Source organism: Heptranchias perlo, chromosome 2 (genome assembly GCF_035084215.1).
Source record: "Heptranchias perlo isolate sHepPer1 chromosome 2, sHepPer1.hap1, whole genome shotgun sequence".
NCBI classification, from domain to species: domain Eukaryota; kingdom Metazoa; phylum Chordata; class Chondrichthyes; order Hexanchiformes; family Hexanchidae; genus Heptranchias; species Heptranchias perlo.
The window spans coordinates 118,441,781-118,455,750 of NC_090326.1; the positions used below are offsets into that span (position 1 = coordinate 118,441,781).

Sequence of the window (13,970 nt, forward strand, 5' to 3'; positions counted from 1 at the left end):
CCCTCTGTCCTTGCAAACTACCACACCATCTCCAACCTTCCTTTTCTCTTCAAAGTCCTTGAATGTGTTGTTGCCTCCCAAATCTATGCCAATCTTTCCTGCAACTCCATGTTAGAATCTCTCCAGTCAGGTTTCAGCCTCTGCCACAGTATTGAAACTGCCCGAGTCAAAATATCCTCTGTGTCTGTGGTGCACTATCTCTCCTCACCCTTTTCAACCTCTCTGCAGCCTTTCAACCACACCATCCTTCTCCAACTCTTCTCCATTGTTCAGCTAAGTGGGTTGCCCTCACTTGGCCCCACTCTTACTGTCCCCACACCATTACCTGAGTCCCCCAAGGATCTATCCTTGACCTCCATCTCTTCCTCATCTACATGCTGTCCAACATCATCCAAAACCACGGCATCAAGTTTGACATATGCTGATGATACCCAGCTCAACCCCTCCACTTCCTGTGTGTTGTCAGCCTGCTTGTCCAACATCCAGTCCTGGATGAGCTGCTATTTCCTCCAGGTAAACATTGGGAAGACTGAAGCTGTTGAATTTGGCCCTACCACAAATTCCATACCCTTGGCACTGATTCCATCCCTCTCCCCAGCTACTGTCTCAGTTTCAAGCCAACTGCTTGCAACCTCGTCGTTGTATTTGACCACATGCTGAGCTCCTGACCGCATATAGTCTCACCACAAAGGCCATTACATTGCCTTTCTCCGCCTCTGCATCAGACCATCTGCTGCTAAAATCCTCATACATGCCTGTCATCTTCAGACTCAACTACTCCACTGGTCTCCTGGACAGCCTCCCATCCTCCACCCTCCATATACTGCAGTTCATTCAAATCTCTGTTGCCGGTATCACAACCTGCATGAAGTCCTGTTCACCAATCACTCCTGTGCTCGCTGGCTTACATTGGATCCCTGTCCCACAACTTAAAAATTCTCATCCACATGTTCAAATTCCTTCATGGCCCTGTCCCTCCCTACCTCTGTAAACCTCTGCAGTTCCACAATCCTGAGAGAACTCTGCGGGACCTTCGGGTAAGCATACTCCAAGGCGGCCTTCGAGACACACGACAACGCAAAATCGTCGAGCAGAAATTGATAGCCAAGTTCCGCACCCATGAGGACGGCCTCAACCGGGATCTTGGGTTCATGTCACGCTACACGTAACCCCACCAGCGAACAAATGTTATCTGTTTTTAATATAACGGGTCATTTGCTGTCTTCCTTCCGGATGTCTATGTCTCTGCCCCTCTTTTTTTTTGGGGGGGGGGGTTTGTATATTCGGTGGCCTTGTAGGTGACACCTCTTTGTCTGCTCAGTGTGATTGCCTTGGCAACGGGCAGTAATCACCAGGCATTGTTCTGTGATTTATAAATGCGTAGGATTCGAAGATTTCATTTCCACAACATTGACCTGAGGAAGGAGGAAGCCTCCGAAAGCTTGTGAAATTTAAAATAAATTTGTTGGACTATAACTTGGTGTTGTAAAATTGTTTACAATTGTCAACCCCAGTCCATCACCGGCATCTCCACATCATTCCTCCAACTCCGGTCTCGTATGCATCACCCACTCCCTTCGCCCCAGCATTGGCTACCATGCCTTTGACAATCTAAGGCCTGAGCTCTAGAATTCCCTCCTTAAACCTCTTCACTGTTCTCCCCACTTTTAAGATTCTCAAACAACTACACCTTTTTGACCAAGCTTTTAGTCACCCCTCCTAATAGCTCCTCCTTTGTGCTAATTTTTGTCTGATTACACTTCTGTGAAGCATCTTGGGACATTTTCCTATGTTAAAGGAGTTATCTAAATACAATTTACATAGAATTACATAGATTGCACAGCACAGTATGAAAAAAGGAAGAGATTAGCAAAAGTAAACATGGATCCCTTGGAGGCAAAGACAGGTGAAATTATAACAGGGAATAAGGAAATGGCAGAGACATTAAACAAATATTTTGTATCTGTCTTCACAGTAGACACAAAAAATGTACCGGAAATAGTGGGGAACCAAGGGTCTAGTGAGAATGAGGAACTTAAAGCAATTCAGGCTGGTAAAGAAAAAGTACTGGAGAAATTAGTGGGACTAAAAGCCAACAAATCCCCTGGATCTGATGGCCTATATCCTAGAGTTCTAAAAGAGGTGGCTGCAGAGATAGTGGATGCATTGGTTATGATCTTCCAGAATTCCCTAGATTCTAAAACCATCCCATGGATTGGAAGCTAGCAAATGTAACACCGCTGTTCAAGAATGGAGGGAGAGAAAACAGGGAACTATAAGCCAGTTAGTCTTACATCAGTAGTATGGAAAATGCTAGAATCCATTATTAAGGACATAGTAACAGGGCACTTAGAAAATCATAATATTAATAGGCAGAGTCAGTACAGTTTTATGAAAGGGTAATAGTGTTTGACAAATCTATGAGAATTTTTTGAGGGTGTAACTAGCAGGGTAGATAAGGGGGAAACCAGTGGATGTAGAATATTTGGATTTTCAAAAAGGCATTTGTTAAGTGCCACACAAAGTTGTTACACAAAATTACGGCTCATGAGATTAGGGGTAATATATTAGCGTGGAATGAGGATTGGTTAATGGACAGAAAACAGTATGAATAAACAGGTCATTTTCAGACTGGCAGGTTGTAACTGGTAGGGTGCCACAAGGATCATTGGTTGGGCCTCAGCTGTTTACAATATATATCAATCACTTAGACGAGGGGACAGAGTGTAATGTATCCAAGTTTGCTGACGATACAAAGCTAGGTGGGAAAGTAAGCTGTGAGGAGGACACAAAGAGGCTGCAAAGGGATATAGACAGGTTAAATGAGTGGGTGAGATGGAGTATAATGTGGGGAAATGTGAAATTATCCACTTTGGTAGGAAGAATAGCAAAGCAGAATATTTTTTTTAAAAAAGGTGAGACACTAAGAAATGTTGGTAGTCAGAGGGATTTGGGTGTCCTTGTACATGAATCACAAAGTTTACATGCAGGTACAGCAAGCAATTACAAAGGCAAATGGTACATTAGCCTTTCTTGCAATAAGGGTTGGAGTACAAGAGTAAAGAGGTCTTGCAGCAATTATACAGGGCTCCGGTTAGACCACACCTGGAGGACTGTGTACAGTTTTGGTCTCCTTACCTAAGGAAGGATATACTTGTCTTAGATGGGGTGCAATGAAGGTTCTCTAGATTGATTCCTGGAGTGAGGGGGTTGTCCTATGAAGAAAGATTGAGTAGAATGGCCTATACTTTCTGGAGTTTAAATGAGAGGTGATCTCACGGAAATGTAGAAAATTTTAAAGGGGTTGAAAGGGTAGGTGCTGAGAGGCTGTTTCTCATTGCTGGAGATTCTAGAACTAGAGATCACAGTATCAAAAAAGGGGTCGGCCATTTAGGACCGAGATGAGAAAAAAGTTCTTCACTCAGAGGGTTGTAAATCTTTGGAATTCTCTACCCCAGAGAGCTGAGGATGCTCAGTCGTTGAGTATACTCAAGACTGAGATCAAAAGATTTTTGGGCATTAAGGGAATCAAAGGAAATGGGGATGGGGTGGGAAAGGGGAGTTGAGATAGATCAGCCAGGATTTTATTGAATGGCAGAGTAGGCTTGAGGGGCTGTATGGCCCACTCCTGCTCCTCTTTCTTATGCTCTTAGAAACAGGCCATTCGGATCAACAGGTCCATGCCAATGTTTATGCCCATCATGAGCCTCCTCCCTCCCTACTTTATCTAACCCTATCAGCGTATCCTTCTATTCCTTTCTGCCTCATGAGTTTATCTAGCTTCCCTTTAAATGCATCTATGTTAATCGCCTCCTCTTGTTGTCCTTCAGACATTAGAAATTTCAGTTGCAGAGAAAGTTTTTACAAAAGCATCATAATTTGATTGGTTCATTAACAAACCATGACAGTGAAATATTAACATGTATAATTAGAGTTTTCCCATTATAAATTGTTGACATTTGGATCAGGTTTTTCTGTTGTGACATGCTTTCCATTATAAAAGCATGAAACAGTAGCAAATGCCATATGCGAGATTGCCAAGTGGCTGGCTACAAGAGTGAATATAGTGGCAAACATCTGAAGCACATAGGAACAGATAATGAAGGTTAGCACTCTAAGGAAAGAGTGAAAATAGGAGGAAGAATAAAGAATGGTGAACTGGAGAAATTCCTAAAGTTCAGGGCTAATATCCTTTCTCCCCGCCCCGCCCCGCCCCCCCCCCCCACCTTGTTCTTTACCCCTTTTGTTCTCACTCCTCCTTCAGGCTATTAATCATTGTCCTCATCCACCTTGAATGTTTGTTTGTCACTATGTTCATCATGGTAGCCACTTCTTGTCAAATCAGGGCAGCCCAGCAGATTTTCTATTAAAGCGTGATAATGTTGAACAAACTTTAACCATTTCTATTAAAAAAAACTCCAGAAATGTGAATTTATTATAAATATTAATTTACAATTGTGTTGCTCAAACCTCTATCCATTTCCATGATATTACATTTAAACCAAAGAAAATTATACTTCAAGGACAGTGAGTAAATATAGGAAATACAGTTTTCACTGAAACCAATGGCATTAGAATGAACTGGATTTTATTGTTTGACTTCAGAGGAATACTTAGACTTGCAAAATTTAAAACAGAATTATAGGAGCTTGAGAAAGAAAGAAAAAATGAAAGTACAGTCTCTTCACAAATTCAGGTAGGTGACCCTATTACAAAGTTAAACGATTTGCAGATTTTAATTCTTTAGAACAATGTGTCCAATCAAAAAAAAGGTGAATTTTGATCAGTTTAACTGTTAGTTTTCAATGATACTTTACATTGGCCAAACATCTAAATATTATTGTATCCATATATAAAGAGGGAATGTATCAAGTATAGTACTATGAAAGTGCAAATAGTAACATTTCTGTTGATAAATCAAGGTTAACAGTTGGCTTTAGTATTATAAAATTCCCACTGCCTTAAAAAATAGTTCTGCAATTTTTTTGATTTTCAAATTAATCCAAGACATTTAAAATTTGTAACAGAATATACAATTTTGAATCTGAATGACCTCATGACCATGCACAGCCAATACTACACAGAATGGACCATGGTTCAAATTCCACAAATTAAACAATGGTTTTACAAAAACAAAACCCCACAAAACTACTAACTTCATATACAACACCCTTAAAAATCTCAACTTTGCAGTACATATTCAATGCCATGTAATACATATCCTTTTTATTTCCAATATCAAACTGAAATTACTTCAATACAACACTACGTTGTCACACACTGACTCAAGGTAAAACCTAACTGTAAGAGAAACATTTCAAACTTAAACCAGTTACATATCTTGGGCTTTGCATGGTTTATATTTATTAAGCTCCAAATTTTAAAAACTGAATTAAATTCTCCAAGTTAAAAAAAACAACTTGGTTCAAAGCATGATGGTTTTAAAAATAAAAACTTTTCTAATAAAAATTAGCACAATTAAGTTTTTTTTCCAGATAATGATTTAGTACTTGGAAAAGCTTGATTATTTTTTGTACACCAACCAAATTCTAATATTCTGCGAAACTTGCCACTACTAAATTCCACAGAACAATACCCAATATATGATGCAAAACTGTCCTCCCAAAATACAATTGGCAACAATGGTATGCTAAAGTAATTTCAGAGTCATACTTGTGTTGGTCTGATCTTAAAGTGGTAGTCTCTGATGATTCAAAAACATGTGGCAACCAACCATGTGGGTCAGGCAAAGGCACAATGATAGACTGACTGAGTAGGCCAGGCGTCTGAAGTGATTGTTGTGGCTTTCATGTCATTTTTATTTTTTGCCTATAAGGGATGGCTTTGCATTTAAGAAATCTTAAGCCTGTATTTCAAGTCTATTTCTTAAGACCAGTGGCACTGACAGTGCTTTTAATAGAATACTTCTGTATAGTGAGGAAAAGACTCTACGATTGCACTTACAATAAAGTGTCTGTGGAGTTCAAACGCAGTGCACCAGTTAATATCCACTTCTGATTCTTTTTAAATAAACTGTTTTAAAACAGCAACCGCTGTTAATCAAAGCGCAAGCTACATTTCTGCAGCAACCATGCTACTCAAGTTCTAATTAGCATCTATTTCCACAAAAAGATGCCACCTCCAGGAGATGGCTTTGAAGAGTTTTGATTAGTTCAGACTAGTGCAGGCACAAGCTGAATGCACTAAAGTTAGACTAAATTTGTTTCAACTGCTTAAGTTTTGGCACCACATTTCATTTGTAATAGGCAGTGCTTATTTTCCTTTGCAATCAATTTATATGTATTCCAACAGGATCCCTATAGTGCATTTCTAGATGATACCTACAAAACTGTAGGATAAGATAGCCTCACTTATGTGTTTCTGTCATCAGCAATTTTACTTTAGTCTAGATCCATTAGAATTGCTAGTTGGTAAGTACAATAAGATAAAGACCAAGGATCTAAAAGATTTATGTTCTTCATTAAAAACTCAAGGACTGATACAAGACTGACAACTAACTGATATATCCTTTTGAGGGATCAAACTTTTTATGAACTTTTTGCTATCATTGTTGGGTTCTTCAGCACTCCTACACTCTATGTGCCAGCCTAGGGTTCATGCTGATCTAAGCTATAGGGACACACAAGTGATTGCAACAGATACCTATGCTGTTGCAGTTACACTAAATGAATTTGTTCTTCCCATTCATTTGATGAGTTATTCTGCTGGGAGTCATCACCTAACGGTATTACACTTCTGTTGTCACTCAGACCTGATGTTTCTGCCTGTGGCTCAGATTTTGTAGCACCAGTACTTTCCAAAGAATAAGCTTCATCAACTTGGGTTCCTCTACCTTCGTTCATGACTGTAGCTTCAAACAGTGCATGGTCCTCGTGAAGGCTCAGTAACTTCTCCCCAAGTCTGCTTGATTCTTGTTCTTCTCCACTGCCGAGTTGCTGTGAATTTATGTCAGTTTCAGAAGATGCTGAAGGGATTAATGCAATGCTCTGAGGATTCATGTCATGGAACCAGGCCATGATATTACCAAGAAGATTTGCATTCATGGCAGGATCTGCATCTGTGGATTCAGTACCTTCAAGGGATGAAAAGAATCTACTGTGTACATCAAAAGGCTGAGAGCTGCTAAATCTGCTGGGGTAGGGATCACTGTTTGTACCAAGTCTCATCAGGCTGTCTTCCAAATTCATCAGCTGAGAGTTGCTCAAAGCTCTAGCATTGTCCGTGCTTCTTTGGGCTGCATCGAGCCTTGAAGGTAAGGAAGTACCGATGCCCCCTAAAGATAGCTCATTGTTAAGGAATTCTTGTGGCTCACCTCCCACAGCAAGGGCAGAGTCTTGCAGAGACAGCTGGATAGCTAGCAGGATATTTGGATCATCATCATCAAGGGAACTCAAAGCCTAACAAAAAGAAACAATTGTGTCATAACAATGGCCAAGACTTTATCAACATATTTCATCCATATATTCATATATGCGGATTAAAATCTATTTGAGCTGTTAGGGCAGAATCCCACCTATGAAATATAGCAGACTACCTAAACCAGAATTTAGCTTGAAACACACACGAAGTAAAACAGGATTAGGGATACAGATCCACTTTAAGTTCAAATCTATAAGAACACAAGTTCTGTGGATCGTTCATAAACAAACCATTAATAATTATACAGGAGTGTGGGGAAAAAGGGTTCGCTGAAGTGTTCTTTTTGTCCAAAATGGCAGGGTGGTCTAGTGGCAGATGCAAAGTACTGCATTTCCCCATACAGCAAGTTTCTAACCTTGGTTGGTCATCAGGGAGATGTTGAGCAGAGGTGGGTACTTACCCAGATAGTGAGGTTCAATATTCACGTTATAATAAACTTCCAGCTCAGCTTACACCAGCAGAGCAGCCTTTGCAGAGAACTAGCAGCTGGTCACTATGATGTGTAACACTCAAAGAAGTGGGAGGTCATGGAGGGGTCAGTAAGAGGGAATGAGAACCTAAAGAAATTAAACACACTCATACGAAATTTTTCTACAAATGGAACTGAACCTGTACCCACTCTTACTTCAATGCTGCAATGGCCCATAATTTTTTTTAAAAAATCTACACGTACATAGGAACTAATTACATGCAAAAAAAAGTTTTCCATGCTATCCCTCTTCAACAGCTTTTACTTTTTGTAGAAGAGATGGTTGCTAGGAAGGGATCAAGTTAATTTCCAGCTCACAGTTCTTCACTTTTGGTTGCTGTCTCTGTGGTGGCAAGAACTAGGTTTGAGATTGTTGATTTAAGTATAAGTTACTGACCTCAAACTCTGCTGTAAAAAGTTAAATACCCCAAATTAGATTGTGCAGGGATCTTTTTTCTATAGATCCCCCTCAAAGGCAAAACAATGTTTAGTTATGAGGTACCAAAGCTTTGATAGCATAACACTGTAGAACATTACATTTTAAAAAAAACAAATGTGATTGGGTTAAAGATGTATGTTTTAATTTTTTTTTAAAAACATGCAGCAAAGCAAAGATGGTGGAAGGAAAGAGGAATGCACCGAGAGGTACCTGCAAAGAGTCCTGGTTTTCAGAATGACTGACAGGGGTATAGTCATGAAGCGAAGAGCTGTGCAGAATGCTCATAGATGCTGAACTCACCATGGAAGTACCATGCCGCCTGCTGTTGCCTTCCTGGGTACCTGTAATTAAGCAACAAAGTTAATGAAACTGCTGTAGTACTCTTGGCTCTAAACTGAAGGGGTGTATGAATGGGTGTTAATGAATGCCATTGTTCTCTAGTACATCTCATTAATGATCTGTATGACTCAAAATGTTTTTCCACAGCTGTCAACGTTGGACAAAGCATAGTTGAGATTTTCAGATGTAATGCAATTGAAAAGTTGTCTTGCTCAAACCAAACATCGTTAAAAGTACTAAGCTATGTCCATCACAAACGATGCAGACACAGCCTATGTTTAAATCTGAATTCACTGTCCTGATTTTCTCTATTAGTGCAACAGAATCAAAATTGCTGGTAACTGCAGAAAGAAATTCTTGTAGCCAAGAATTTCTTTCTGCAGTAAAACTGGTCAGCATGGTTATTGGGTGTAGTATAAAGTATATAAAAATGGTGAGCATTGCATGTTCAACACACACACACAACTGGATAAAGACTAGAGGCGTGGACCCTAGTAAATTTTCCCTATGCATGGGTGGAGGAAGGGGCAGAGTAACGAGTTATTTTGTATCCTTTCTTCAGGTCTCCAAGTGCCATATACCAATCCCTGGTTGACTGAGCAGGTGACCACTGCTACTTCTGCTGCTCTGTAACCAACTTCCACAGGGGAAGCATCTAATTTCCAACTAGAACCTGTCCAATGGCACAGAGATCAGGAGATTATTGTGGGGAAATCCAGGAGTGAATTCATATTATACTATTCTGTGGTCAACATAATGAAGTATAAATGCAGCACAACTTTAAAAAAATGATTTATTCCTTGCCCTTACTATTCAGCACAACTGCTGACACACTATTTTATAGAACTGCTTAGGAATTGGTCTAAGATATTGCCTTAAGGATCCTTGGGTACCGGAATCTACCCATTTTACATATTGTGTGGCAAATTTCAGATAGCAACAGAAAATACTTTAAGACAACTGCATGCACACAGGCTTGCCAAAGTTGAGTTTGTAAAAATGAGACAAGAGGAAGAGGCTCGTGTGTGTTTTTATTTAAATGACTATACATTTTAGGCTTTTACTTTGTAATTTAGAGCCAATATTACCATGACCAAGTAACCCCTGATATTTGAGTAGATTTAATATTAAAACATTAGTGTGTGTTTCAGTGCCAGAGTGTGAACTGAAAACTGAAGACTGAACAACCGGCCCAGGAAGAATTCTCATTTTCCCGAACCTACAGGCAGCCTTAAGAATAAAATCCAGTACACATTGGATTTTGAGCTAATAAAAGTGGATATGACTGGGGTTTTATCAACTAACAAACACTTCTAGTTCAGATATAGCATGAATAAGAATGCATAAAACTTCCTGTACACTGCCCAACAATGTACCTTAAGACCCAACCTAAGAGGAATATTCCAATTATGGCAGTGTTTCATTTTCACTTCCCATATTTTCTCAATAACTGTCAACTTCATCTAAATTAAAGGCAATTTTGTGTTGCAGCCTCAGCAAGAACTGGGCTGAGACTGTCCAATCTAAGTTTTATTAGGAGCTTTACAGCCAGAGTGAAATTTTTAATCCCATCAATCTGGCCCAGATTTGAACCCAGGTTCCAGTTCAATCCACCACTTAGTCTGCAGAAGCACTACAAGTTAAGTGTGTACTTCAATTTTTAAAAATCAATGTTCAGCAGACTTGAAAATCAGAATAATTAATTTGCTCTCTTATTATTACCTATTGTACTGTCACTAGGATCTTCAGGATCTGGAGTGTTACTGCGAAGACTATGCATATCTCGTCGTCGTTGTCTATGCCGCCGTCTGTACTGAAATTCAGCATATTCCTAAATATAAGTAAAGAAATACACAATAGCATTTTTAGAAAAAAATTGTACTAGCAGTTGAACATACATCTATCATATAGTAAAAATCTTATGTCTGCGGTCACTTCTTGTGTACAAAATTTTACTTCCTGTCAATTTTTCCCATTATAAATGTCTTTACATTAATAATGCTCATGTAAACTTTTCATGCTGTATTTACAACCTCCTGCCAGTGGTGGCACGGTAGCATCTCCCAGCTCCTCAGTCTGTACTGTACAGAAACTCCTATGCTTCAACCAACCACACTGCTCTGTTTCCCAATAGTGTGTTTTGCTATTTAACTATAAATAACATAAAATCAAAGTATATTATCAAAATAAGGACAGAATGTACGGCTTCAAAATGGTGATTAAATTACGTCTGCATGTCCTGGTCTAATGATTCCCCCGATCTCTATACCTGCTTTATCTGAAGACTACACGTGGTCTTGACACTGTGAGCAATATCATGAGAGATCGACTAGTAAAAGTTAAAATTATTTTAGGACTCATATCCTTTAGCTTGAGAAAAGCAAACATTTTCACATCATATATTTTTCTGCTGACATTAAAATCCTTTTAAATGTTCAGCTCTTTCCCCAGCCTATTTTCTCCTAAAGGCTCCAACTTTTGCTGGGGTACAGTCCCACAGATGACAGTAGGCCTTTGGTAATTTACCCAAGCGACGATTCTTCATGTATAACGCTAGCCAAGTGAGCCTCAGCAGGCTTGAGTTGAGGGCATCACAGTGGAGGCCAATCCTGGTCTCAGCTGATGACCACACATATATTTTCTAGTAGGAAGTCACTGGATGATGATTTGGGGGGGGGGGGGGGGGGGCGGAGACGCGAGGGAACTTCATCTTCCTTTCCTTAATCCAAAGATGCTAAGGTCAATTGCAACACCCTAACTATTGCTCCTGTGATCAGCTGATATAGTACAGACCAAGAAGTGAATCGTTAACCTTTGGGTCAGAATGGCCTAGTACCTCACGTAGTGTTGTCTAATAGAAATTGCTGAATAGTCATTTCCCCCCCCCCACCTCACCCAGCTGTTAAAAGAATAAACCATAGCAAGTGCAACAGATAGTTTATGTTCTAAGCAAAAAAGAGGGAAAGAAATTGTGCAGGAAGACAAGTGGTTAAAATACAGGAGTTGGAACAAGAAGGAAAGAAATTGTGCAGGAGGATGAGGAGTTAAAATGAGTCCTTTCACAGCAGACAGAGGCTGTAAGAAATTATGTAAACATCAGTAGAGTATTACCAGATACAGAAAGGTAATGCAATAATCATGGGCGATTTTAACTTTCATATCGATTGAACAAATCAAATTGGCAAAAGTAGCCCTGGGGATGAGTTCATAGAGTATATTTGGTTCTGTTTCTTAGAACAATACGTTGTGGAACCAACCAGGAAACAGGCCATTTTAGATCTGGTAACGAGACAGGATTAATTAAAGACCTCAAAGTAAAGGATCCCTTAGGAAACAGTGATCATAATATGATGAATTTCACATCCAGTTTGAGAGTGAGGATCTTGGATCTGAAACTACTGTATTGAACCTAAATAAGGGCAATTACAATGGCATGAGGACAGAGTTGGCTAAAGTGTACTGGGAAAACAGATTAGAAGGTATGACTGTGGATAAGCAGTGGCAGACATTCAAAAAGATATTTTATGACTCTCAACAAAAATATATCCCAGTAAGAAGGAAAGACTCCACGAGAAGGGTGTACCAACCATGGCTAACCAAGGAAGTTAAGGATGGCATCAAGCTAAAAGAAAAGGCATACAATGTGGCAAAGATTACTGGTAAGCCCGAAGACTGGGAAAACTTTAGAATCTGGCAAAGGAGGATTAAAAAGAGGGAGAAAATAGATTTTGGGAGTAAACTAGCAAGAAATATAAAAACTGACAGTAAGAACTTTTACAAGTATATAAAAAGGAAGAGAGTAGCTAAAATAAGTATAGGTCCCTTAGAGAATGAGACTGTGGAAATAATAATGGAAAACAAGGAAATGGCAGAGGCATTGAACAGATATTTTGCATCTGTCTTCACAGTAGAAGACACTAATAATATACCAATAATAGATAATCAAGAAGCAAAGGGGAGGGAGGATCTAAAAACAATCACTAGAGAAAAAGTAGAATCATAGAAGTTTACAACATGGAAACAGGCCCTTCGGCCCAACATGTCCATGTCGCCCAGTTTATACCACTAAGCTAGTCCCAATTGCCTGCTTTTGGCCCATATCCCTCTATACCCATCTTACCCATGTAACTGTCCAAATGCTTTTTAAAAGACAAAATTGTACCCGCCTCTACTACTGCCTCTGGCAGCTCGTTCCAGACACTCACCACCCTTTGAGTGAAAAAATTGCCCCTCTGGACCCTTTTGTATCTCTCGCCTCTCACCTTAAATCTATGCCCCCTCGTTATAGACTCCCCTACCTTTGGGAAAAAGTACTAGGCAAACTATTGGGTCTGCAGGCTGACAAGTCCCGTGGACCCGATGGCTTGCATCAGAGGGTCTTGAACGAAGTGGCTACAGAGATAGTGGATGCATTGGTTGTGATCTTCCAAAATTCACTAGATTCTGACAAGGTCCCAGCGGATTAGAAAACCGCAAATGTAACACCACTATTCAAGAAGGGAATAAGACAGATAGCAGGTAACTATAGGCCAATTAGCCTAACATGTGTCATAAGCAATAAATGCTGACCTTGCCAGTGACACCCACATCCCATGAACAAATTTAAAAAAAATTGGGAAAATGCTAATAAAAAAAAAATCAATTATTAAGGAAGTAGTAGCAGGACATTTAGAGGCTCAAAATAAAATCAAGGAAAGTCAACATGGTTTTATGAAAGGGAAATCGTGTTTGACAAATTTATTAGAGTTCTTTAAGGAAGTAACGGGCAGGGTGGATAAAGGGGAACCAGTAGATGCAGTATATTTGGATTTCCAAAAGGCATTCGATAAGGTGCCGCATAAAAGATTACTGCACAAGGTAAGAGCTCATGGCGTTGGGGGTAATATTAGTATGGATAGAAAATTGGCTAACAAACAGAAAAGAGTGTCGGGATAAAGGGGCCATTTTCAGGATGGCAATCTGTAACTAGTGGGGTGCCGCAGGGATCAGTGCTGGGGCCTCAACTATTTACAATCTATATCAATGACTTGGATGAAGGAAGCGAGTGTATTGTGGCCAAATTTGCTGATGATACAAAGATAGGTGGAAAAGTAAGTTGTGAAGAGGACATAAGGAGTCTGCAAAGGGATATAGATAGGTTAAGTGAGTGGGCAAAAAAATTGGCAGATGGAGTATAATGTGGGAAAATGTAAAGTCAACCACTTTGGTAGGAAGAATAAAAAAGCAAAATATTAAATAAATGGAGAAAGACTACAGAATGCTCCGGTTTGGAGGGATCTGGGT

At 39.7% G+C, this 13,970-nt stretch overlaps 1 protein-coding gene across 4 annotated transcripts in view; it reads right to left on the reverse strand.

The window, feature by feature from the left end:
• Window positions 1-4,571: 4,571 nt before the first annotated feature.
• ankib1a (ankyrin repeat and IBR domain containing 1a) overlaps window positions 4,572-13,970 on the reverse strand; it is an 89,834-nt gene continuing 80,435 nt past the window's right edge. For 3 of the 4 annotated variants that reach the window (XM_068006410.1, XM_068006418.1, XM_068006402.1), the window contains exons 19-21: window positions 10,410-10,518; window positions 8,559-8,689; window positions 4,572-7,418 (exon numbers count right to left, since the gene is read on the reverse strand). In XM_068006410.1, coding sequence (XP_067862511.1) covers window positions 6,678-7,418; window positions 8,559-8,689; window positions 10,410-10,518 — 981 coding nt within the window. In that variant the 3' untranslated portion in view covers window positions 4,572-6,677. The remainder of the gene's footprint in view (window positions 7,419-8,558; window positions 8,690-10,409; window positions 10,519-13,970) is intronic. The other variant, XM_068006429.1, reaches the window with a different exon arrangement.